At 49.7% G+C, this 20,165-nt stretch overlaps 1 protein-coding gene across 5 annotated transcripts in view; it reads left to right on the top strand.

Annotated features, from left to right (window-relative positions):
- LOC118848279 (ILK associated serine/threonine phosphatase) overlaps window positions 1-17,081 on the top strand; it is a 33,186-nt gene extending 16,105 nt beyond the window's left edge. For all 5 annotated transcript variants that reach the window (XM_036757111.1, XM_036757113.1, XM_036757112.1 and 2 more), the window contains 9 exons: window positions 2,878-2,997; window positions 4,194-4,320; window positions 5,752-5,858; window positions 7,409-7,502; window positions 7,612-7,699; window positions 8,430-8,551; window positions 14,550-14,669; window positions 16,370-16,451; window positions 16,798-17,081. In XM_036757111.1, coding sequence (XP_036613006.1) covers window positions 2,878-2,997; window positions 4,194-4,320; window positions 5,752-5,858; window positions 7,409-7,502; window positions 7,612-7,699; window positions 8,430-8,551; window positions 14,550-14,669; window positions 16,370-16,451; window positions 16,798-16,938 — 1,001 coding nt within the window. In that variant the 3' untranslated portion in view covers window positions 16,939-17,081. The remainder of the gene's footprint in view (window positions 1-2,877; window positions 2,998-4,193; window positions 4,321-5,751; window positions 5,859-7,408; window positions 7,503-7,611; window positions 7,700-8,429; window positions 8,552-14,549; window positions 14,670-16,369; window positions 16,452-16,797) is intronic.
- Window positions 17,082-20,165: the final 3,084 nt, after the last annotated feature.

The raw sequence follows: 20,165 nt of genomic DNA, 5'->3' as shown, positions 1-20,165 counted from the left end.
GGGACGGAAACGAGTTTTAGGATTGGGGAGAGACATGCTGAGTGCCAGGGAGAAGCGATGCAGGAGAGGCCCTGGCGCTTTGTGGGGGTTGCAGTAAAGGAGCTGATGGGAAGGGACAGGTGAGAGGGCGAGAGGGTGATCTCCGTGGCACCCTCTGAGAAGAGATTGGAGCAGGCAGGGAGTGGCTCTGGCACCTCTTCCAGATAGACTGCCACAAGATAATAAGTGATAATAGACAATATTCAGGTAGTGCTTGTGCGCCCAGGTGCTGCTCTAGGCTTTTTATAGCTCTCTTTGGGTCCTTAAAACAACTCTGGGAGGCAGGGCTTTTATTATTGCCACTTTACAGGTGAGGAAACTGAAGCAAACACCAGTTAAGTGACTTGCCCAGGGTCATGTAGCTAGTAAGTGTCTGGGGCTAGATTGGAACCCAGGTCCTCTTGACTCCAGGCCTGGTGCTCTAGCCACTTCTGTGATGGGTGAAGATAGAAACAATTTTGAACTGTGAAGTTGGAGAGGGTGTCCTTGTGACCAACATCTGTAGCACGTTTGTGGGCAGTGGTAAGATCTTAGGCAGCAGTTCTCAAACTCTTTGGTCTCAGAACCCTTTAGTACTCGTCAATTGTTGAGGACCCTCCTCCCCAAGAACTTTTGTTTATGTAGGTCATATCTATCAGTATTTACTATGTTAAGATTAACATGACTGAATATTGTTAGGAAAATAATTTTGGCCTTGCAGACCCCCTGAAAGGATCTTGCAGACCCCAGGGGTCCTTGTACCACACTTTAAGGGCACTCTTTTGGGTTACTGACTGGAAGTCAGAGAGAGTATTTTACATGGATAGAAATCCCTGCACATGGGGCGGGCATAGAAGGAGTGAGCTGAGCACTGAATGCTGTGAGAAAGGAGGGAGGCTGATGTGAAGGCTGATGTGTTGTCAATACAAGTCAGAATGCAGCAACGTGGATGGATAGAGGGGACCCTCCGGAGTATTGCTGACTCTTGGGTAGCAGAAGGAGCACCCTGGGTCAGGCAGTCCTCTTCCTCCCCCAGTGTGTGTCAAGGCCTGAGAGACAGAGAATGGCACTCTCTGGAAAGTGGTCAGAGATACAGCGTCTCCTGGAAGGAGGGGCTGCTTCTGTGGCTGTCCACAGGTGGTTGGTTTGAGCTGAAGGCAACTTGGTCAGCAAGGGGCTCAGGGAGTGCTGAGGACCTAGTGGAAGGGAAGAGAAGAGAAAAAAGAGACGGCCGTAGGGGCAGGATGGGGTAGGAGTAGCCAGGAGACAGGGACAGGGCAGCTGCAGACTGGTCCAGCCCCAAAGGGGGCACATGTATTCAGACTGGCACATTCAGAGTTATCCTGTTGTAAATTTGGTAAGTAGTGCCAGCCCAGTAGAACTAGGCAGTACGAATTTGAATGATGCCATATTTGTACCTGCATCCCTCCATGGTAAGGGTTTGTTCACTGAGTCACTGCTCACATAATCTCTGTGTTGTAGTATTATTGAAGAAGAGAAAACCGTACGGAACAGTTTGCCAAATTGGGGCAGGGTGTGATTTAAGTCTTTGATCAGTGAAGTTGGGTCCCTGGGCTAAAGCCCCTGGTCCTCCAGGTGCCTTGAGTCTGGTAATGGTGGGTGGAGTGGAGGGCAGGCTTAGTCAGGCCTCACTCTGCAGCATGGGGAGAAGGCTTTCTTCCCCGCGCTGCTGCCTGTGGCCACAAGGAGGTTGGGCAAGTGTCTTTACTTCATGGGGCCTATTTCATCATCTTAAAACAAGTGAACTGAACTCATTAAAGAGAAAGGGGACAGAACGCCAGCTCTGTGACCCCAGGCTCATCGCTTTACTGATCTGTGACTGCCTCGGTTTCCCCGTCTGGAAAATGAGGGATTTGGCTCAGTGACCTCTGAATCAATGATCCTGTAAACTTGATGATCTTTAAGGAGCCTTCTCTGTCTAAATCCATGAGAAGAAACTAAGACTGTCTTGGGAATAGCCCCAGAACGGAGACTTCAGTTTGTTTGTGTTCTGTGTGTAGGGCACACCTTGCCCATTTGCCAGCGTGCAGATCTCTAGCTAAGGAAGGAATGGTAGTTACTGTTGTAATAGCCAACATTTCTGTGGCATTCTGAGGTGGTCCTTACAGCAGCCCGGAGAGGGAGGTACTGCTATGATCCCATTTTACACATGAGGCAGCTGAAGCGAGCAGAGATGAAATGACTTTCCCAGAGTCACCATCTAGTGTGTGACTGAGGCTGGATTTGAACTCAGCTCTTCTGATTCCGGATCTAAGGCTCCATCTGCTGCTGTGCTCTGAGCTGCTGTTTTGAACTTTCTGGACCATTAACTTTGATTTAAGTAGTCGTTGCTTAAAGCAGCTAAGGAAAGTTGGTTCTTCATGCTGAGCAGTGTTTCTGCACTTTGGTTTTAAATGGTTCTTAGATTTTTTTTCCTGAAATTGGTTAGAACCTGTCTCCTCATTTATCAATTTATGGAAATCTGCCAAATTAAGACAAGGATGTGTTTGCCTCTGTGTGTGCATGTGTGTCCTTGTAGCTTGTGTGTGTATAAATAGTTGTGTTTTGATATTTGGCTGCCTAATCTCATTGTCATCGTGACTCATGAAGTAATCACTTTGTCTGTGGTTTCTTCCACACTGGGTGTGCATGTGTGTGAACATGCACAAAGATACGTGGCTTGAAATGACAGCTGTTTGTTTTGAAGTAAAAGCCACCATGGGGCTGGTCTTCTTTTGCAATTCTCTTTTCCACCTTTGCTTGACCAAGTTCTCCACGTTCACTGGCTGATCTGTCCCCAGGGCATCCTGGGTGGCTGTCCCTGCCGTTGAAAGTGGTCTTTCTCTACTTTTCTTTCAGGTTCACCCGCCTCTCAAGCATCCCAGGGACTGAAGAGTGATGGAAAAGGAGCAAAACGGAAAACTGTGGAAGAAGAGAAGAATGGGAGTGAAGAGCTTGTGGAAAAGAAAGTTTGTAAAGGTTTTCAGACAGTTTGAAAACAAATGTATTAGATTTTATGCCTCACAAACCCAGGCCAGAGAGAGAATCAGCTCCAGTTTGTCATTGTTCATTTCTGTCCCTAGGGGAGGGTTCTTTATGCATAGTTTTTTTTTTTAGTTTATTTTTCTTATTTCCTTTTTCGTTGACCTCTCTTGGGTTCCCCTAGAAGACCTCATATGTACCAGAACCCTAAAGCCAGTGTATTTTCCATCCAGATTCAGGAAATCAGTGACCCCCATTTGCGAGTTTCCAGATCTCCCTTCTGTTTCTCTCTTAAATGCCTGCATTTCCATCTCTTCCACTCCCCATCTCCTCAGTATGTTCAAGAATGGGGAATGGAGATAAAGCTGGACAGCTTGGTCCTTTGGTGTCAATTTGATCAAGATTTGGGTGGGGAAGATGAATGAGAGGTACTGAAGAGTCTGTGGATTTGCATGTGCTCTCTACAGTGACTGCTGTTTGTTCATAAGATATGTGGGCTTGGCTATAGTTACACAACTTGAGAGGGAAAAGAACTTGGAGCTTTTGAACTATCAAAGAAATACTGCTCTGTAGTTTGTATTATGAATGAACCCCCATGTGCTCCACTGCCCCCCCCCAGATGGGGAGCGTTTTCTGTTCACCGACAGAGAGTGCGTAGCCTTTGCCTCGGGGTGCTGGTGGGTGTGGACCAGAGTGGGGTGTGGTGTGGCCCCCCCCCTCCAGGTGCCAGTGTAGACAAAAAACACTCACAGCAATCCTTTTACTGTTGGCTTTAGAAAGTTTCAGGACAATTTGGGCATTTATCATTGTAGACCTTTTTAAACCAAATTCAAATGTAGAAATAAATATCTAATGGGCTTTAATGAAAAGGAATTTTTGACAAACTGTATTGGTCTGTTTTCCTTGCCCTGCATTCCACAGCTGGAATAGAAAAGCTCTTTCTGTTGGATGGATTGAAGGCACTGCTCTATTTAAAGTGGAAGACAGTGCCTCGGGACTGGTGGCTCTCCCTTCCCCTGTGCCAGGCTCCGGTCCACCCTGAGAACACCCGAGGTCTCCCCGGCCCGTCAGACCCTGTAGAGCCTGAGGCCATCCCTTAGCGTACAGGGAGTTGTTGAGTGAAGCGCGTGCGGCCTTGGAGATGGGGCTTCTGAGAGAAGAGCTTGGCCGCTTTCTGTGGTTTTCTTCCTCAGATTCCTCGGTGATCTTTGGCCTTAAAGGTTACGTGGCAGAGAGGAAAGGAGAAAGAGAAGAGATGCAGGATGCCCACGTGATCCTGAATGATATCACAGAGGAGTGCAAGCCCCTGTCTTCTCTGATGTGAGTACCTGGAGCCTGGCCCCTCAGCCTATGGGGTCCCACGAGGCACTGCAACCAGGGCTGCTCCCAGCCTTCAGAGGAGGAACAAGGGGTTCACCCATGGTCATGGGCATTGGAGGGGTGATGCATGAGCCCTAAGCACCTAAAGGTCTGATAGTGACACAAGTGTCCCCACCTGGCAAGTGGCCCTGGGAGGTGCTCCTCACCTTCCACTGGCCAAGCACCTTGTGCCTCTCTCTTGCCAAGTGACCAGCCCCCCTTGTTTTCCTGCCCCCCATTCCCTGGTGGCCATCCAGCCTTGTCCCCTGAATGCTAACCCTTTCTACTTGCAGACGCACCTTGGGGCCATGTGTGGTGGTTCCACCATTTTTAATGGAAAAGAGTTTGTTAAAATGCCTTGTCTGACTTTCTCCATCTTCTATCTGTAGTCCTCTTTCCATTTTCTCCTTGGACTGTCATTGGGGTGACTTTGGCTTCCTAGCCAAACTTTCTTAAGACTGTTTTGACCACATCCTGGTGCTTCTCTGTTGCATGAGACAGTATTGCTAATAGTTATCCAGAAAATTTTGCTTACGAGTTGATATTGTGGGGTGTCTCATCAGTATTCATAATTAACCATGATTTTGTCAGGACAGGTTGTGGAGAGCAAGGCTTAGCAAATAACTGAAATGGGGCTAATGGCCCCAGAAGAGCTGTGATGTCATCAGTGCCATGCTCCCTGCACCATCAGGGGCCTTCTCTACCCTGGAGGTTACACAGATGCCGGGGCCAGGCTTCTCCCAGCGTGGCTGGCTGGTCCTGAAAGCTTCAGAGCCCATCCCCAGTCTGAGTCTCCAAGCCTTTCCCCTGGGGGGAGGGGGAGGAATCCATGGATGTGGATAAGTCAGTACGAAAGGATGTATAAGAGTAAAAATTAACTTCTGGTGAGCCTGACACAAACAGCTGGGGGGATGAGGATGGGCCTCGTGGACAAGGTGGTAGCTGAGCCTGCTCCACACCTCTGCCTCCTGGCTTCCTTTAAGATTCAACTGAAATCCCACCTGCCTCCCCCACCTGCCCTCACTCCTGTTCCCCATGGCTAGTGCCTTCCCTTTGGGATGCTTCCTTCCTGCTTTGGATAAGCCTTTTCATGGAGCCCCAGGCTCCTTGTATGTACTGTGTGGGTAGAAGCATTGCACAGGGCTACCACAAATGGTCACTGTTCCTCCAAACAACAACCGCAAGTTTGCTTTCACAGGGCTATTTTAAGATTTAGTAAAGCTGATTCTTAGTCTCTGAGACACTTTCTATTTTAGACCGAAGGCTCCCCTTAACCTCTCTCCCTTAAAGCTATAAGCTATGGAATGAGAAGAATGGGAATACTCTGCTAAGACGTCCCAACGTCCGTGCCTCAGGCCGTTCTCTTAACGGGTTTGGTTCCTTCCCTCACAGCTCTCGGGTTTCCTACTTTGCTGTTTTCGATGGGCATGGAGGCGTCCGAGCCTCCAAGTTTGCTGCTCAGAATTTGCATCAGAACCTAATCAGGAAATTTCCTAAAGGTGAGCTCCAAGTGATTTCTCTTTCACTTTGTGAGTATAGAAAGATCTATCATTTTGAGAGGACGTGAGGGATTTCCTGATGGTGTTCCTGGGGGGGGGGGGCCCCCGAGGAGGGGGGCACAGGTGTAGAGCTAACTGTCAGTAAGACTGTACCCAGGTGACCAGCAAGGTGGAGGATTAGACATTTGCTGATGCTGCCAGCCTCTCAGATCTCTGCAAAATCAGAACTATGTGCACGAGATGAAGCACTTTAAGCTGCTTCCACAGTCAAAGACAACAAGAACACCAACAAGGTAACAGCACAGTGAACTGACCACAGAGAAAGCTAACCCCTAATGAGATCCCTCAACTTCCCCCATGGACCACCACAGTATGGAAGGGCTGCACAAGCCAAGCCGTCCACCACCACAAGTGATACCAAATGGCCGAAGCTTGCTCCATGCTGCCCCAGGACTCAGCCAGAAAACTCAGGAACAGAGGGAGCTGGGACAGGGCTCCAGCATGTGCGTTGTGCTCCACAGAGCCTGGCATCCAGCTGGGGCCAGTGCTGACCACTGGAAGTCATTTAGGGCAGAGTAAGAAGCGAGAGAAACATGAGCTCCTGGTTGGGAAGAGGCTGACATGGTTTTGAAGCCCAGCTCCCAGGGAGACCACCATCAGTGGGGAAGAAGTTAGAAAGTGAATGGTAAGAAAAGTAAGAAAAAGAGATTGCAATCACCTAAGATCACAGGAAAAGAAAACTTGGTTAGAGTCCTGAAGCAGAAGCAGATAAGTGAGTAGGAAAGGCATGTAGGTCCTCCAGATCAGCTAAAGAGTCCACATATCAATGGATAAATATTGCATGACAAAGGAAAAGGACTTAACACCTGATGAGGCAAAAGACCTTGTGGATATGAGATCATGGCACCTCAGCAGGAAAGCAGAATTTATGGCTTTTATACAGCAGAAATGATTGGCAGAAGAGAATACCTTTAATCTACAGCAGAAACATCACCAGAAAAACAAAAGAGAGAAGGACGGGGAATGCAGAATGTTCAGAAGTAAAGGATAGTCTGGAAGAAGAAGGAAAAGATGATCTCCAAGACAGATGTGTAGCGACAGTCAGAGGATTACAAGTCTCTTGGGAACACATCACCTCAGAACACCCAGATGCCACCATGAAAGAAAACTGTCCAGAGCTCCTGAACACAGAAGAAAATGTCAATCCAAATAGGCCTGTACTTATGTGGAAAGGGCCTCATTGATGTTGCTTCTTGAATGTCTGAATAGCATCTATTCTGAAATGACTGTGAACTTGTCTGGGCTTTGGGCAGTTAGTTAATACCATGAGGAATTGTGAGGCCAGGTCCCAGAGATGCCAACCTTCAGCTGAGGAAGGGATTCTGTGAGTTCTCAAACGAGGGTTCTTTAGACATCTTTACCCCTACTCATTCTGGTACATCTCTAATCTGTTTAAAAGGGGGGCTAGAATTTTATTCAAAGGGAACACAAACACACACACACACACACACACACACACACTTTGATTGGATTATGCCCTTCTGTAACAGGAGAGGTGATCAGCGTGGAGAAGACTGTGAAGAGGTGCCTTCTGGACACTTTCAAGCATACGGATGAGGAGTTCCTCAAGCAGGCCTCCAGCCAGTGAGTATGACAGGCCCGGGCAGGAGAACTGCTGCCCTTAGCTGGATGCATGTACCCTGGATGGGGTCACCCTCTGTGTGGTGACCACACCATTCCTCTTTCTCCACAGGAAGCCTGCCTGGAAGGACGGTTCCACAGCCACGTGTGTCCTCGCCGTGGACAATGTCCTCTATATCGCCAACCTGGGAGACAGCCGGGTAAGGTGACCCCGACCCCTCCTCGTCACCTAGCCAGAAGTTAGAAACAGCTCCTCACTCACTCAGTCAGAGACCCTTCACAGCATGGGCAGCTTGGGGGAGAAGCCGCCGGCAGGCTTCTTTACTCAGGCCTCCTCTGTTTTCCGGATGGGATTTCTCACTTTGAGATTCCACAGTAGCAGGGCCAGAAGCAACTGGTTGTGTACCTCTGGCTCTTGTCAGTTCGTAGGTTTAGTTTTTGAACTCTAGATGGGGCTGCTGAACCACTATGCCCTATGGCAGTATGACGTGAACGGCAGTAACAGTTGGCATCTCTATAGAGTTCCAAGGGCAGCCAAGCCCTCTACACATGGGGTCTTATTGGAGCCTCAGAACCACTCTGAGGAGGGGGCTGCTGGCATTCCCATTTTACAGATGACGGAAGAAAGGTTAAGGTCTGATAGCCTGAAAGTATTTGAGGTGGGAATAAACATGAGGTCTTCCTGACTTTCAGTCCAATACAATCCCCCGGATCCCCTAAAAATGGACGGTCCTCTGCCATCTAACCTCACCTCACATCTGACGGCACATTTTTCTCTTTGGTCGCTTGAGCTTTTTTTGATTAGCTGGGATTTGGGGGAGGGGAAGCCCATGAGGACTGACTCTGAAATCTCCCCCTTCCCCTGCTGCCTGGCCACTGGTCCTTTTGGGCTATGTCAGGTGTTCTCAACAGTTCTCTTGCCCTGTCCAGGCGATCTTGTGCCGCTATAATGAAGAGAGTCACAGACATGCAGCCTTAAGCCTCAGCAAAGAACACAATCCCACCCAGTATGAGGAGCGGATGCGGATACAGAAGGCAGGAGGAAATGTCAGGTAAAGAAACACCCCAGAGGGTCCTGAAGTATCAGAGGAGGAAGAAGCCCCTCTAGACTCGGGAGAGCCTGCTGTGGATGGCAGTGTATGGCCTGCCCACCGGCCTGGTATCAGTCCTGACTCTGCAGCCCCAGGAGAGTCTGTGGGGCAGGTGGTGGGTCACTGGGGGCTGCAGCAGTCGGTAGGTTGAGTGATTGGAGGTGGAAAGAGGCAGATTGTGTCCATTGTCCCTGTAAGTGATCTGTGCTCTTGTGAGACAGTGAGAAACAGGGAGATGCGAGTCCTGCTGCTGAGGTCAGCCTCCACGGAGAGCTCCTTCCTCTCAGACTTGCCTAAGATGTGTGCGAAGCTGGTTGTTCTTAGCATCAGTGGCCCATAGTCGGACGTTAGAAGAGGATTTTAGTTGTCAACAAATTCAAACGTTTCGGCATCCATGTCAAAGAACGAAAAAGGTCGTAGAGAAGGAGCTAACCATCTGTTCAGTTCAGGTTTCTTAAGTGCATATTAAGTTTAATATTGTCCTATTTTTGTCCCTTTCTGAGCCTTTTGTTTCCTTCTGTGTATTTTTTGGTTCTGCATCCTTGTCTTTTTTTCTTCTCTTTCCCTCCCCTGTAGAAGGCCTCCCTTTTAACAAATAGTGTCTCGCAAATACATCGGCCCCTAGGCCACGTCTAAAGCCCACCCCGCTTTGTCTCCTCTCTAGGCTTTGCCTGCTGTGCCTGGGATGGTGGCAGAGGGTGGTCCCCTCCCTTAGGGCAGACTGTCTTCACCTGTGTCCTGTGCCTGCTCATTTTGCTTTCTGAAGGCCATACACATTTTTCCACTTTTATCTGAATTAATCTTAAAGGTTTCACTTGTCCCAACAGAAGCCCCCTCGCACTATGCTCCACATCTTGACTGGCCAGGCAGATGAGCCCAGTGTATCTGCGGTTCTCCTCTGCCCACAGGTGTTGGGCCTGCTCCCTCTACCTCAGATCTCATTCTGGTGTTCTCCTGTGGACTCACACTCATCCTGGGTCTCATTGGGCAGATCTTTAGGCCAAATAATCTTGGCCAAGGCCACAAAGGTGCCCTGGGTCTCCTGGGGCTTGATGACTTCTTTGAAAGTTACATTCTGCCTTTTTCTTTTCTGTATCATTGACTTCCATATGGTGACCTTTGTTTATCACCTGCCAGCTCGGCCTAGAGACTGGGGATTATCCCTCCAGGGAGCCTCTGGGTTATCAGTTCTCCAGAAGAACTTTCTGGCCCCTTGTTCTTCTAACATGCAGACCATGTTTTCTGTTGGAGATAAGAGAAAAGAACATTGAGACTGAGCAGCGGGAGAACGTTGCTGATTCCTCTGTCCTTTGCTCCTCTGCCAGTGAGGCCTTTCAGGATCTTCTTGAGTTCTTACTGGCCCAGACTGCATGCACAGGCCTTAGGAAGGGCTGAGGTCTCACAAAGCCACACTTCTGTGAGATTGCTGCCATAGAGGGTAAGGTCCCCGGCAAGGGGAGGGTTCCAGATAGTGAACTTGAACCCCTAATGCTGGTCAACCCCGGACAGCTGCTCACTGATAGATTGATTGGTGTCTGAAGCAGTCCCCTTAGGAGGCTGAGCATCCGGGACAGGCCCTGGCACAGCCTAGCTCTGCTCCCAGGGTCCCACTGCTGCAGCCCTCTCCCCAGAATGTCAGGGCTCGGGTCAGCCCACATGGAGTCAGGTTAGCCCAAACTTCTCCCAAGCAGCTTTGAAGTTTAGAAGACTTCTCTAAAAGTTATTGCTGCCAGAGCCTGAAAGCAGTGCATGCTGCGGGGGAAGCAGTACCCACTTCAGTGCTCTAGCTAATTGGGGGCAGGTGTTACCAGCAGCTTCACACTTTGTAGCCATGTGTGATGGGATCGTTTTGGCAGATGCACCAAAAAGCGAGTTCAGTCCTTCACTTCACCTCATCATTAAGTCACCCACAGAGGTCACAGAGGAAGTTCATTCAGAGCCAGAATTAAAAAGCAGGTCACCTGATTCTTTACATTAGACCATACTGTTTTATGCAATATTTCAATGTTTGTATTTTTATTGAGTAATTGTCCTTAAGTTGGCTTTGTTTATACACTTGGTATTTAAGTGAACTTGGATTTTAAATTTTACATTCAGGTAATATGCAAAGCTCTTTAAACAGTTGGGGAGGAAATGGAGAAGAATGGCTCCAGCTGCTACCTTTCACACCTGCCCATAGCTCACTCACCAAGCCTCATCCAGAGAGTTCATAGATTTGGCTAAATGCCAACTTGCTTTTATATATATATATATATTTTTTTTTCCTCCCCCTCCCTCTGCTCTCTCCTCCCAAGATGGTGTGCAGTCTAATGTAGGCTACACACATACAATCATTTTAAACAAATTTCCACATTAGTCATGTTGTAAAGAAGAATTAGAACTAAAGGGAAAAACCACGAGAAAGAAGAAACAAAAAAAAAGAGCAGTCTGCTTCACTCTGCATTCAGACTCCAGAGTTCTTTCTGGGGATGTGGAGGGCTTTTTCCATCATGAGTCTTTTGGAGCTGTCTTAGATCCTTGCGTCGCTGAGAAGAGCCAAGTCTTTCAGAGTCGGGCATTGCTCAGTGTGGCTGTTACTGTGTACAGCGTTCTCCTGGTTCTGCCCACTTCACTCAGCATCAGTTCATGGGAGTCTTTCCAGGTTTTTCTGAAATCATCCTGCTTGTCATTTCTTTTTTTTTTTAATTTTAATTTTTATTTTTAGTTTACAACAGATGGTTCTACATAATTTTGAGTTCCAGATTTTCTCCCCTCCCTCCCGCCTCCCTCCCCAAGATGGCGTGGAATCTCATATAACTACCACGAATAACTTCGCATTGAATTAATTTATACACTGGTCAAGTTGTGGAGAAGAATTATGACCAATGGAATGAATCATGAGAAAGAAGAAACAGAACCAAAAAAAAAAACCCTAAAACAAAAGAGAAGAAAAAAAGGCACTGCTTGTCATTTCTTAAAGAATGGCAATATTCCATTACAGTCACATGCCTCAGCTGTTCAGCGACTCCCCAATGGATGGGCATCCCCTTGATTTCCGATTCTTTGCCACCACAAAAAGAGCTGCTATAAATATTTTTGTACATGCAGGCCCTATTCCCATTTTTGTGATCTCTTTGGGATCTAGCCCTAGCAGTGGTATTTCTGGATCAGAGGGGAAGCACATAGTTCCCAAGTGCTCTCCAGAACGGTTGGATCAGTTCACAGCTCTACCAACAATGCATGAATGTCCCACTTTTCCCACATTTTGTCCAGCACAGGGAGCATTTCTCAGGCACTTTACAGATACCTTATTCAATCCATAGCAGCCCTGGGAGGTAGGTGCTGTTATCCCTCTTTTACAAATGAGGAAACTGAGGCGAGCAGGGATTAGCAGATTTGCCCAAGGTCACACAGCTAGGCTCTGCCACTCTATCCATGGCACCACCTCGCTGCGCAAAGGTTCCATTCGCCTGTGAAAGTGGACTTTGTCCTTGCCCGTGCTTGTGTCTGTGCGTGACAGAAGGTGCCATAGGACTCAGTGAGCAGGAGACCAACCTCTTGACTCTGATACAGGTGGGAACCGGCTTCTCATCATCTGCAGATTCCATAAGCCTGGCTAAGAGCAGCTGTACTGTAAAGAACGGATGTTTTCATTTCTATCTGTGTTGTGCTTTACAGACATGGCTGCATCGGATACTGTAGGCATCATCCCCAATTTGTAGATGTAGCCAGGATCTGAAACGGGATTTGAACCCTGCTCCCCTGCTTGCACATCCAGATCATATCCACCATTCCTGAGTGGCTTCACTGAGAACTGCTTGGCTACATGGCAGACACAGCACGGGGCCCTGGGCAGGCTAAGGCAGAGGATGACATGATCCTGCCCCCCCCCCCCAGAAGCTTACATTCTAAGGAGAGAGGCCCCAGTTATTTAGATAAATAAGCCTTCCCCAAGTGGCCAGTCATGCTAGAGGACACTGTGCCATGGAACAAGGTGGCCAGCTGTCTATCAGATCCTCCTCTGCATGATTAGCTCATGTCTTTATTTCCTGGCAGCTTCCTCCCTTCCTGCTCCTCTCCACGCAGGACTCTCAGGCACACAGCATCACATTGCTTCCAGAGAATTGCCCGAGAGCATTAAAACCCACCTTGGTTTCCCCAAAGGTGTTTGTGCGGAGGTCAGGCATTCTCCAGGTGTGACTGAGCAGAAGCCTCCTGAGGTGTCCTAGGTCTCATTCTGGAGGCTCCACAGGGTCAGCATCAGGTCATCTGGAAACCTGCAAGGGATCCTGGTAAAGCAAGTGGCTCTTGCAGGCAGAGACCAAAGGCAGTCTCCGCAGCAGGCTTCAGGGAGGGGAGAGCCCTCTAGGCTGACCGTGTCCAGTACCCTTCTAGCAGACAGAAAACAAGCACCGTGGGATCTTGTGTTCTTGCTACCTCCCTCTGCCCTTCTCCCCTCCTCCCCAAGCTTCTCCCCAGTGCTGGGGAGGCCATTCTCACAAAGAGGTGGCAGAAAGGGGAGAGGTGGCATGGAGCCTGGCAGTGGTGCCTTTTGAGTCCCCATCTTGGGTAAGAAGTAGTTCTGAGTGCGTGGTAGCCTCTCCTGTTTCAGACATCTTGGCACTCAGTCCCTCTGTGTCTGTGGTTCTGTCACATCTCCTGAGGGGTAGCCTTGGTGACCCCAGTCTGGGCGGTTGGTTTCCCTTGGTGCTCTGTTCACTTCTGCAGCAGCAGCACTGGGGGTGATGAGGTTAGAGTTGAAATGGGGAGTGGAGGATCGGAATAGTCACGGACCCTTCACACTTTCTGTCTGTGAATTACCCTTCCAGCTTCATCCTTCAGGACCTTGAAATGGTCTGGCTTTGTTTATCCGCTGCCAAGATTTCTCTTCATTGTTTCTTTCACCTACTTCTCCCCATTTTTGAGGTGATAATTTTCCAACCTCTTCCTCTGTAAGAATTTGCAAACGTTTATATTTTAAACCGGTGTTGCCCTGAGCTGGCAAGGAGAGCGGATGTTTGCTGGTTGAAGTTCTTCAGAGGGAATGGAGATGGACTGGCTGAGTCTAGGGTCATTATTGGAAAGAAGAGAAGGTGATGCCCGAGGAGGGATGGAGGAGAGGCAGGTGATGTGATGTTAAAGAGAGGAATGGAGGTGCTTTTGATGAAGGAAGTAGACCCTTGTGGGTACTGGCAAGAGCCAGGGAATGACCATCCCTGTGTGGCCCTGAAGTGGAGGAGCCGCACAGGCCATGGCATCGAAGGGGGCGCAGGGACTGGACACTCAGCCGTTTTGCAGGACCGTTGGTGCAGTGTAAGGGCAGGAGCTGGGGAAGGAAGGAAGGCTGACGGTGAGCTGAGGACCGGGACGCTCCTGCCACTGTGGTCTGAATGAGAAGAGTCATGCTGTGTCCTCGCTGGGGCTGTTCCTTCATAACAACACGCACACACACTCTGGATGTACGGCCCCCTCTGCTCCCCCACTCCCCATCATACCTTCATCGTGTGGCCTCTTCCTGCACACAGGGCTGGGCTAGGCCAGGCCTCCCAAGAGCCTTTAGCTTAGCAGCTCCTGCCCTGGCCCAGCCTGGAGGGAGCAAATCCAGGTCACTGCCACACCCCAAGCAGCAAAGGACCTGAGGGCAGAGGTGGAATATGGCGTGGGCACTCAGAATTCTGGTGGGTGTTCGCCACGTTTCGTCACAAAGTTAGGGTTACTTTGGATGACTTCCATGAATTATTGATGGGTGTATTTTAAACCTTTTCAAAGTGAAGAAAAGGTTGAGCTTTTTAAAAGTGGATGTTTATAAATGAAGGGGGGGAAAGAAAACATTTGCTAGCCTTATGGGAGATAGATTTATAAAAACCATTTTTCTTTGGTAAAAATGTTTAGCAGTGAGGTCTTTGTGATCCTGTTTCACTTCTCTCCTTTGGAGTTGTCCTTTGTTCCAGGCAGGACCTGAATGCTTTCTTTTCTCCAGGGATGGCAGAGTCCTGGGTGTGCTGGAGGTTTCCCGGTCCATCGGAGATGGGCAGTACAAACGCTGTGGCGTCACCTCTGTGCCAGACATTAAACGCTGCCAGCTTACTCAAAATGACAGGTAAAGCCCAGCTGCCCCCCGGCACGTGGAGGTGTGGGGGTGCCTCTGAGGTCCGAGCATAACAGAGAGGAGCCTTGACAGTCCCTGCCCTTGAGGGACTTACATTCTTAGACAAGGGGCAAACAAGGCAGGGAGGAGGGGGTGGGGCCTGCTGCTCAGAGGTAGGGCAAATTGCATCCTTCCCCAGTGGCAGGTGTTGATTTGGCTGCTTGGCTCCTTGCCAGCAGCATAACCCTGGGCATGCTCCCAGGTAGCCTCCCCTGCTAATGAACGCGGAAGCAAACCTGGACCCACACTAGGTCTTTTATTTTGTGTCGCTTCTTGTGGCACCTTTTTGGTAAGAAGCCCCAGCCCCTGCCAGTTGGAGTCTTGGTGTCTAATCCATGATTTGTAGCCATCCCTGCACCCCTCACTACCTGAGAGGTCTACCCAACAGTCCAGCTCTCATTCTGCTGAGCGCAAGGATCAGGCGCTGCCCAACCTCCCTCCTGTCCTTGGGTTTTCCCTCTTGGACCTTGATTTCCACCTTCCTGTTGCCTGCCTGCCACATTCACAAAGAAAAATGTGGGTGTGCAGATGGATGAGATGAGAAGCAGAGACCAGAGAGATCCCACTGAGCTGAGGGCCTGGATCCACCAAAACTCCCCGTTCATACTTCATACAGTCATGCTGGCAGAGGAGGATTTTGAAAGTGCATCACCAGAGATGCTTGTTGTCAAGGAAAAAACAGAGACCCCAGTTTTACTTTGTGCAAACTGAATGATGAAAATGTGGCCTGGCAAGGCCTGGGGGCCACTTGTGTACCTTAGTGGATGCGTCCACAGGAGGGAAGGATGGGGAAAGCACTCAGTGTCTTGGGGCTGGCACTCCAGCCCCAGGCCGGGGCTCAGATGGCAGCATGTTCTAGGGGCCCTCCTGGATGGCACGCAGCTCTAGGAGCAACCTTTTGTTGCCTCCCCCCTTCCTGATCCGTCCATCTGAGGACCTTCATGTCTGAGCTAGGAGGGACTCACAAAGTCCTCTGGCACCTGGCCTCCGTGGCCCCACTTCTTGGTGCTCCTTGGTTTGCCTGTTGGCTGGGCAGAGATCTTTGCCTCTGAATGCTCTGCTGCATGTCTTCTCTGAAGTCAAACAGGACAGAGCCTTCCTGACTTGACAACAGCCACTGTTGACCCCTGACTCTCTTTCTCCAGGCTAAAGAACCCCCTGGCAGGGGTGGAGGGGTGGGGTGATGTCCTTCTGTGTGTGGGCCTCAGCCCCTTATGGGTCAGTTACTGGTCTGTACTAGTAGAGGAAATGTCCGTCCAGTGAAGTCACAGCTCTGGACAGCAAGTTAATACACATGAAGTGCATGGCAAACTCGATTAACAATAAAAGGGGTGGCACACTTTGTACATCTCCTAACTGTCCTGGTCACTCTCTTCGATCTGCTCCCTAGCATCTGTCACCCCTAAAGGGGCCCTCCCAAAGCCCTGTGGGTACAGAGGACGTGGAGAATGTGTCGTGAAAAGAGGGTGAGGCCCGGGGTCAGGAAGGGCCCGCGCTGGGAGCCCAAGGGCCTTTGTCCATCCGTCCCATGGGGACAATGCCTCTGCTACTTGATTTACCTTATATTGCAGAGCCTGTCAGCAGCTGGGAGGGAGGGAGAGAGAGAGAGAATGAGAGAGAATTCATTTACTTGTTGCCCCCTCTCTTCTCAGGTTCATCATGCTGGCCTGTGACGGGCTTTTCAAGGTCTTCACCCCTGAGGAAGCTGTGACCTTCATCTTGTCCTGCCTTGAGGTAGGAGGTGGATGTCCTGGGGGGATGGGCTGGCCTCATGAACATCCGTTTTTAGAAAAGTTTTCCTTGCTCTTTCCCCATTCCTTACCAGCCAAGGGGTCCTGTCAGACTGTAAAATGTGGCTCTATTAATGGGACTTGCTATGGTGGGTGCCGTGCAAGAAGGCTGTCCCCACCTGTCCTTGTCTTGGGAAGGCACTTGGGACTTGTCTCTGGGTCTTGGTCACTGGTCGGCCCCAGGGCTGCTCCAGGGTGGACCCCTGTACTCCCCACCCATCCTGGGAATACTGAGTGAGAGCGCTGCAAGCGCCATGTTTGGTAACTGCCATTTTTCTCTGTGAGAGAAGGATGAGAAGATCCAGACCCGGGAAGGGAAGTCGGCTCTTGATGCCAGGTATGAAGCTGCTTGCAACCGCCTGGCCACCAAGGCCGTGCAGCGGGGCTCCGCAGACAACGTCACCGTGATGGTCGTGCGGATAGGAAAGTGAAGGCCGGCAGGCACCTGGCAGCAGAGAGGACAGCATGGTATTGATTCAAGGGAAAAGTTTGGTTCACGTGTGCGCATTATGTGTTCTGAGTATTCTCCGGGCTATGTGGTTGTAAATAAAGGTTGTTTGTTTGTTTTTTCTAACTTGTTTAGCTCACTTCATGACATAGATTTTAGCCAGATGTTATACAGTATTTCAGTTTGTAAGTGTGATTTTAGACTCCCCAAGCCTTTTAATAACTGGGCCTGCACCTGAGAGAGAATGCCTGAAGCTCCCAGATGGATGATCCTGACCCTCTAGCCAGCCAAGAGTTGTCCTTGTGTAGGAAATAGAAAGAAAGAACCCCGTTAGGCTGATTTTGGTAGACCAAGAGGAGGTCGATGAACGCTCACTATCAGCCCAATAGCAGGTTTCTCGTGTAAGGCCAGGCCTGTTTTTATTAGTAGCTGCAATAAAGGTATAAATGTAAAGTTTTAACAGGTTTGCAGATGGCACAGAGTTGGAAGAGATAACTAACCCAGTGGGTAATGGAATTGAGATGAAAATATTGTAAGAGATTAAAATGGTTCAGTCCTAGACTTCGGTTTAGAAGAAGCCTTTTAGGCTGGATGGTCTTGCTTTAGCAAAAGTTAAACTTTTGGGGTGGGGAGAGGACAGGGATAGATGGAGAAGACTCTGCAGGGGAGACACAGGTGCAGATGAGTTTAACAGGAACACCTGGGCAGTTCAGTGGCCTGCAAGGTCACGGGAGTCCACAGTGTGCCATCAGGACCACCACCTGTCTCCTCGACCACGGGTCTAGAACAGGTGCCTGTCACTGCCTCTTCCCATCCTTCTCTTCGTTTGGTCCAGCAGTCAGCACCTCCATGCAGCCATGCCTGGTGTCCTTAGCAGAAAGCCTTTTGTAAGAATCTCCTTTGTCCTCATTGCAGCCCTCTCCGTCTGGGCCTGTGTCCTAACAATATCCCCACCGCTGGAAGATCCTTGGCCCTGTTGTTCCCCTCTGTCTCCACAGTCCCCCATGCACTAGGGAGAGAAGCAAGCTGGCACTTGGCACATGTCGGGTTCAGTTTGCTGACTCCTCATGGATGGAAGGATCTCAGAGCAGAGACTCAGACATCTTTTTCCTGCTAAGAATTCAGTAGTTTGGGTACAGCCCATCTCAGTTATTCCTAAGAAAATAGGAACCAAAGCCTGGGCGTAGCAAAGCTCAGCCTTCTCTTGGTGTGAATGATAGCATCGGGAGAAAAGCTCGTCATGGCAAGAATAAATCCAGTCAGTGAAGAAGTAGCATCGCATTTATTTAACTCCTGTTTTTGTACAGAAAAAAATACATCCCAGACGTCATGCTTGAGAGATGTTGCCCATCACCATCCTTTCACCTCCCAGAGGCTCAGTGTTTTCAGAGCAAGGAGCAGGGAAGGCTTAAAGCCTGTCAGCTCTATCCTAGCCACAGCCTTCCTTAGCCCTCGAAACCCCTGGGGCCAGTTCTGGTGGGGCGGGGAGGGGGTTAACTAAGTCCCTGACACTGTTTCAGTGTCCTGGAGCAAAGCCCTACTGGCCCTGGGCTAGAATCAGTTAGAAATTTAGAATTTAGGCTCCCGACTCTGCTGTCATCTGTGTCCTCTGTCATTCAGGAACTCTGGAGGAAGCGCTGGCTTACTGGTCTCCTTGCTTGCAAAGTGTCCTTGGTGTTCCCTGCTCTTCCACAGTTAGCTCTCAAGCACCCACATGGAAAAGTAGTCACAGAAATGCCATGTACTGGACACGTCATACAAAGATACATTTCCGTAAAGTGTGATGAGAATGAAGTTGATGTTTGTGCATTTCCACGGGAAAGTGAAGCTGTTTGACGTGTGTCTGTTGGAGACAGATCCATCTAAGGAAGGGTTTGGTCTCCTTACTGCCTTATCAGAAAGGAAAAGGGCTTTTTAATTGCCTGTGATGCTTTCCAGGTAGGGTGGGTACAAGTTTTACTAAGAAATCAGGGTCTCTGTACTTCAGAGAGGTTCACTGCAGCTGCCTATCATGTAGGGTGGGGAGGAAGGAGCATAAACTAGTGTTAGCCTTCTTAACACAGCCCCTAAGCAAACTGACAGATCCAGGCCTCCCTGTGCCCTTCGAGGTCCTGCCCAGCGGGCTCCTTTAGGTCTGCTGGGCTTCGACTCAGTGACCTTTCCAGCCAGGAGCTTCAAGCTGTACGAGAGCCAGAGGAGCCATTTAGGGACAGTTCTGTACTTGGAATAACATTGTTCTGGGTCAGATCAGCTAGACCTGGCGGGGGGAGGGGGGCGGGGCAGGAGGGGAAGGGGGGCACGGTTGTGGGGACTAGGTCCAGGCTACAGCTGGTCAAACTGAGCCACCTGTGAATGTGTGATATTCTTCAAGGTGAGAAATGGAATTGTCCCCAAGGTGGGTTGGGTGAAGAAATGCTTCCTAATGGTAGTTTCCAAGCCAACCAGGGAGCAAAAGAAGGGTGGGATGGATCAATTTGATATCAGAAGGACACCTTCATCTTGGGTATTCAGATTGTGAGCCTCCCGGGGTTACAACCAAGTCCCAGTTTGTGTAAGAAGCCTGACAGCCCAGCAGTGATTCAGCATCTTAAAGGGATGGGGAAAGTCGTCTTTTCACTTGCTGCTGAGGGAAAAACCATCTGGAAAAGAGGTCCTGGTCATCTCTGCCAGATGGTAATGAGGTTCATGAACTAACCCCAGGGGCTCTGGACATGAGTGATGCTGAAAACCAGCCTCAGACCGGGACCCCTCCCTGCTACAAATGTCTAATGAGGTTATGGGCTGTTCTAACATTGTACCAATAACCTGCCCATTACATCAGGCTGGCCACAGCCGGAATCCGTGCTCACCTTAACCCTCAGGGCCACCAGCCGTCTTCATGGGTTCCACAGACAGACCTAAGACGAGAGCAGGGAAGGAGAACTCCCCAGGGAAGAAGAGGAACAGCAAGCGAGTGGGCCGAGGGATAGCAGTGACCTGATGCCCGCATCTGGTGTCCCTGGGCAGGACCAGGGCATTTGAGGACTGACTGAGCTTCCAGGATACTACCCAACAGAAGCATGTAGCTTCTTCCCCTTCCCTCAAGCAGAAATGATGGTGAACGTGTAGCCCCTCCCTTCACCCGAATGCCCCGTGTAAACCAACTTCACCTTCCTCCTCAGGGAGAAGAGTTAACCAAACCCACTAATTAGGGTGGGGTGACATCTTTTA

The sequence above is a fragment of the Trichosurus vulpecula genome, chromosome 4 (assembly GCF_011100635.1).
Source record: "Trichosurus vulpecula isolate mTriVul1 chromosome 4, mTriVul1.pri, whole genome shotgun sequence".
In the NCBI taxonomy this organism is placed as follows: Eukaryota; Metazoa; Chordata; class Mammalia; order Diprotodontia; family Phalangeridae; genus Trichosurus; species Trichosurus vulpecula.
The sequence above is the reverse complement of the archived record's forward strand: the minus strand, read 5'-3'. Positions and strand labels throughout refer to the sequence as shown.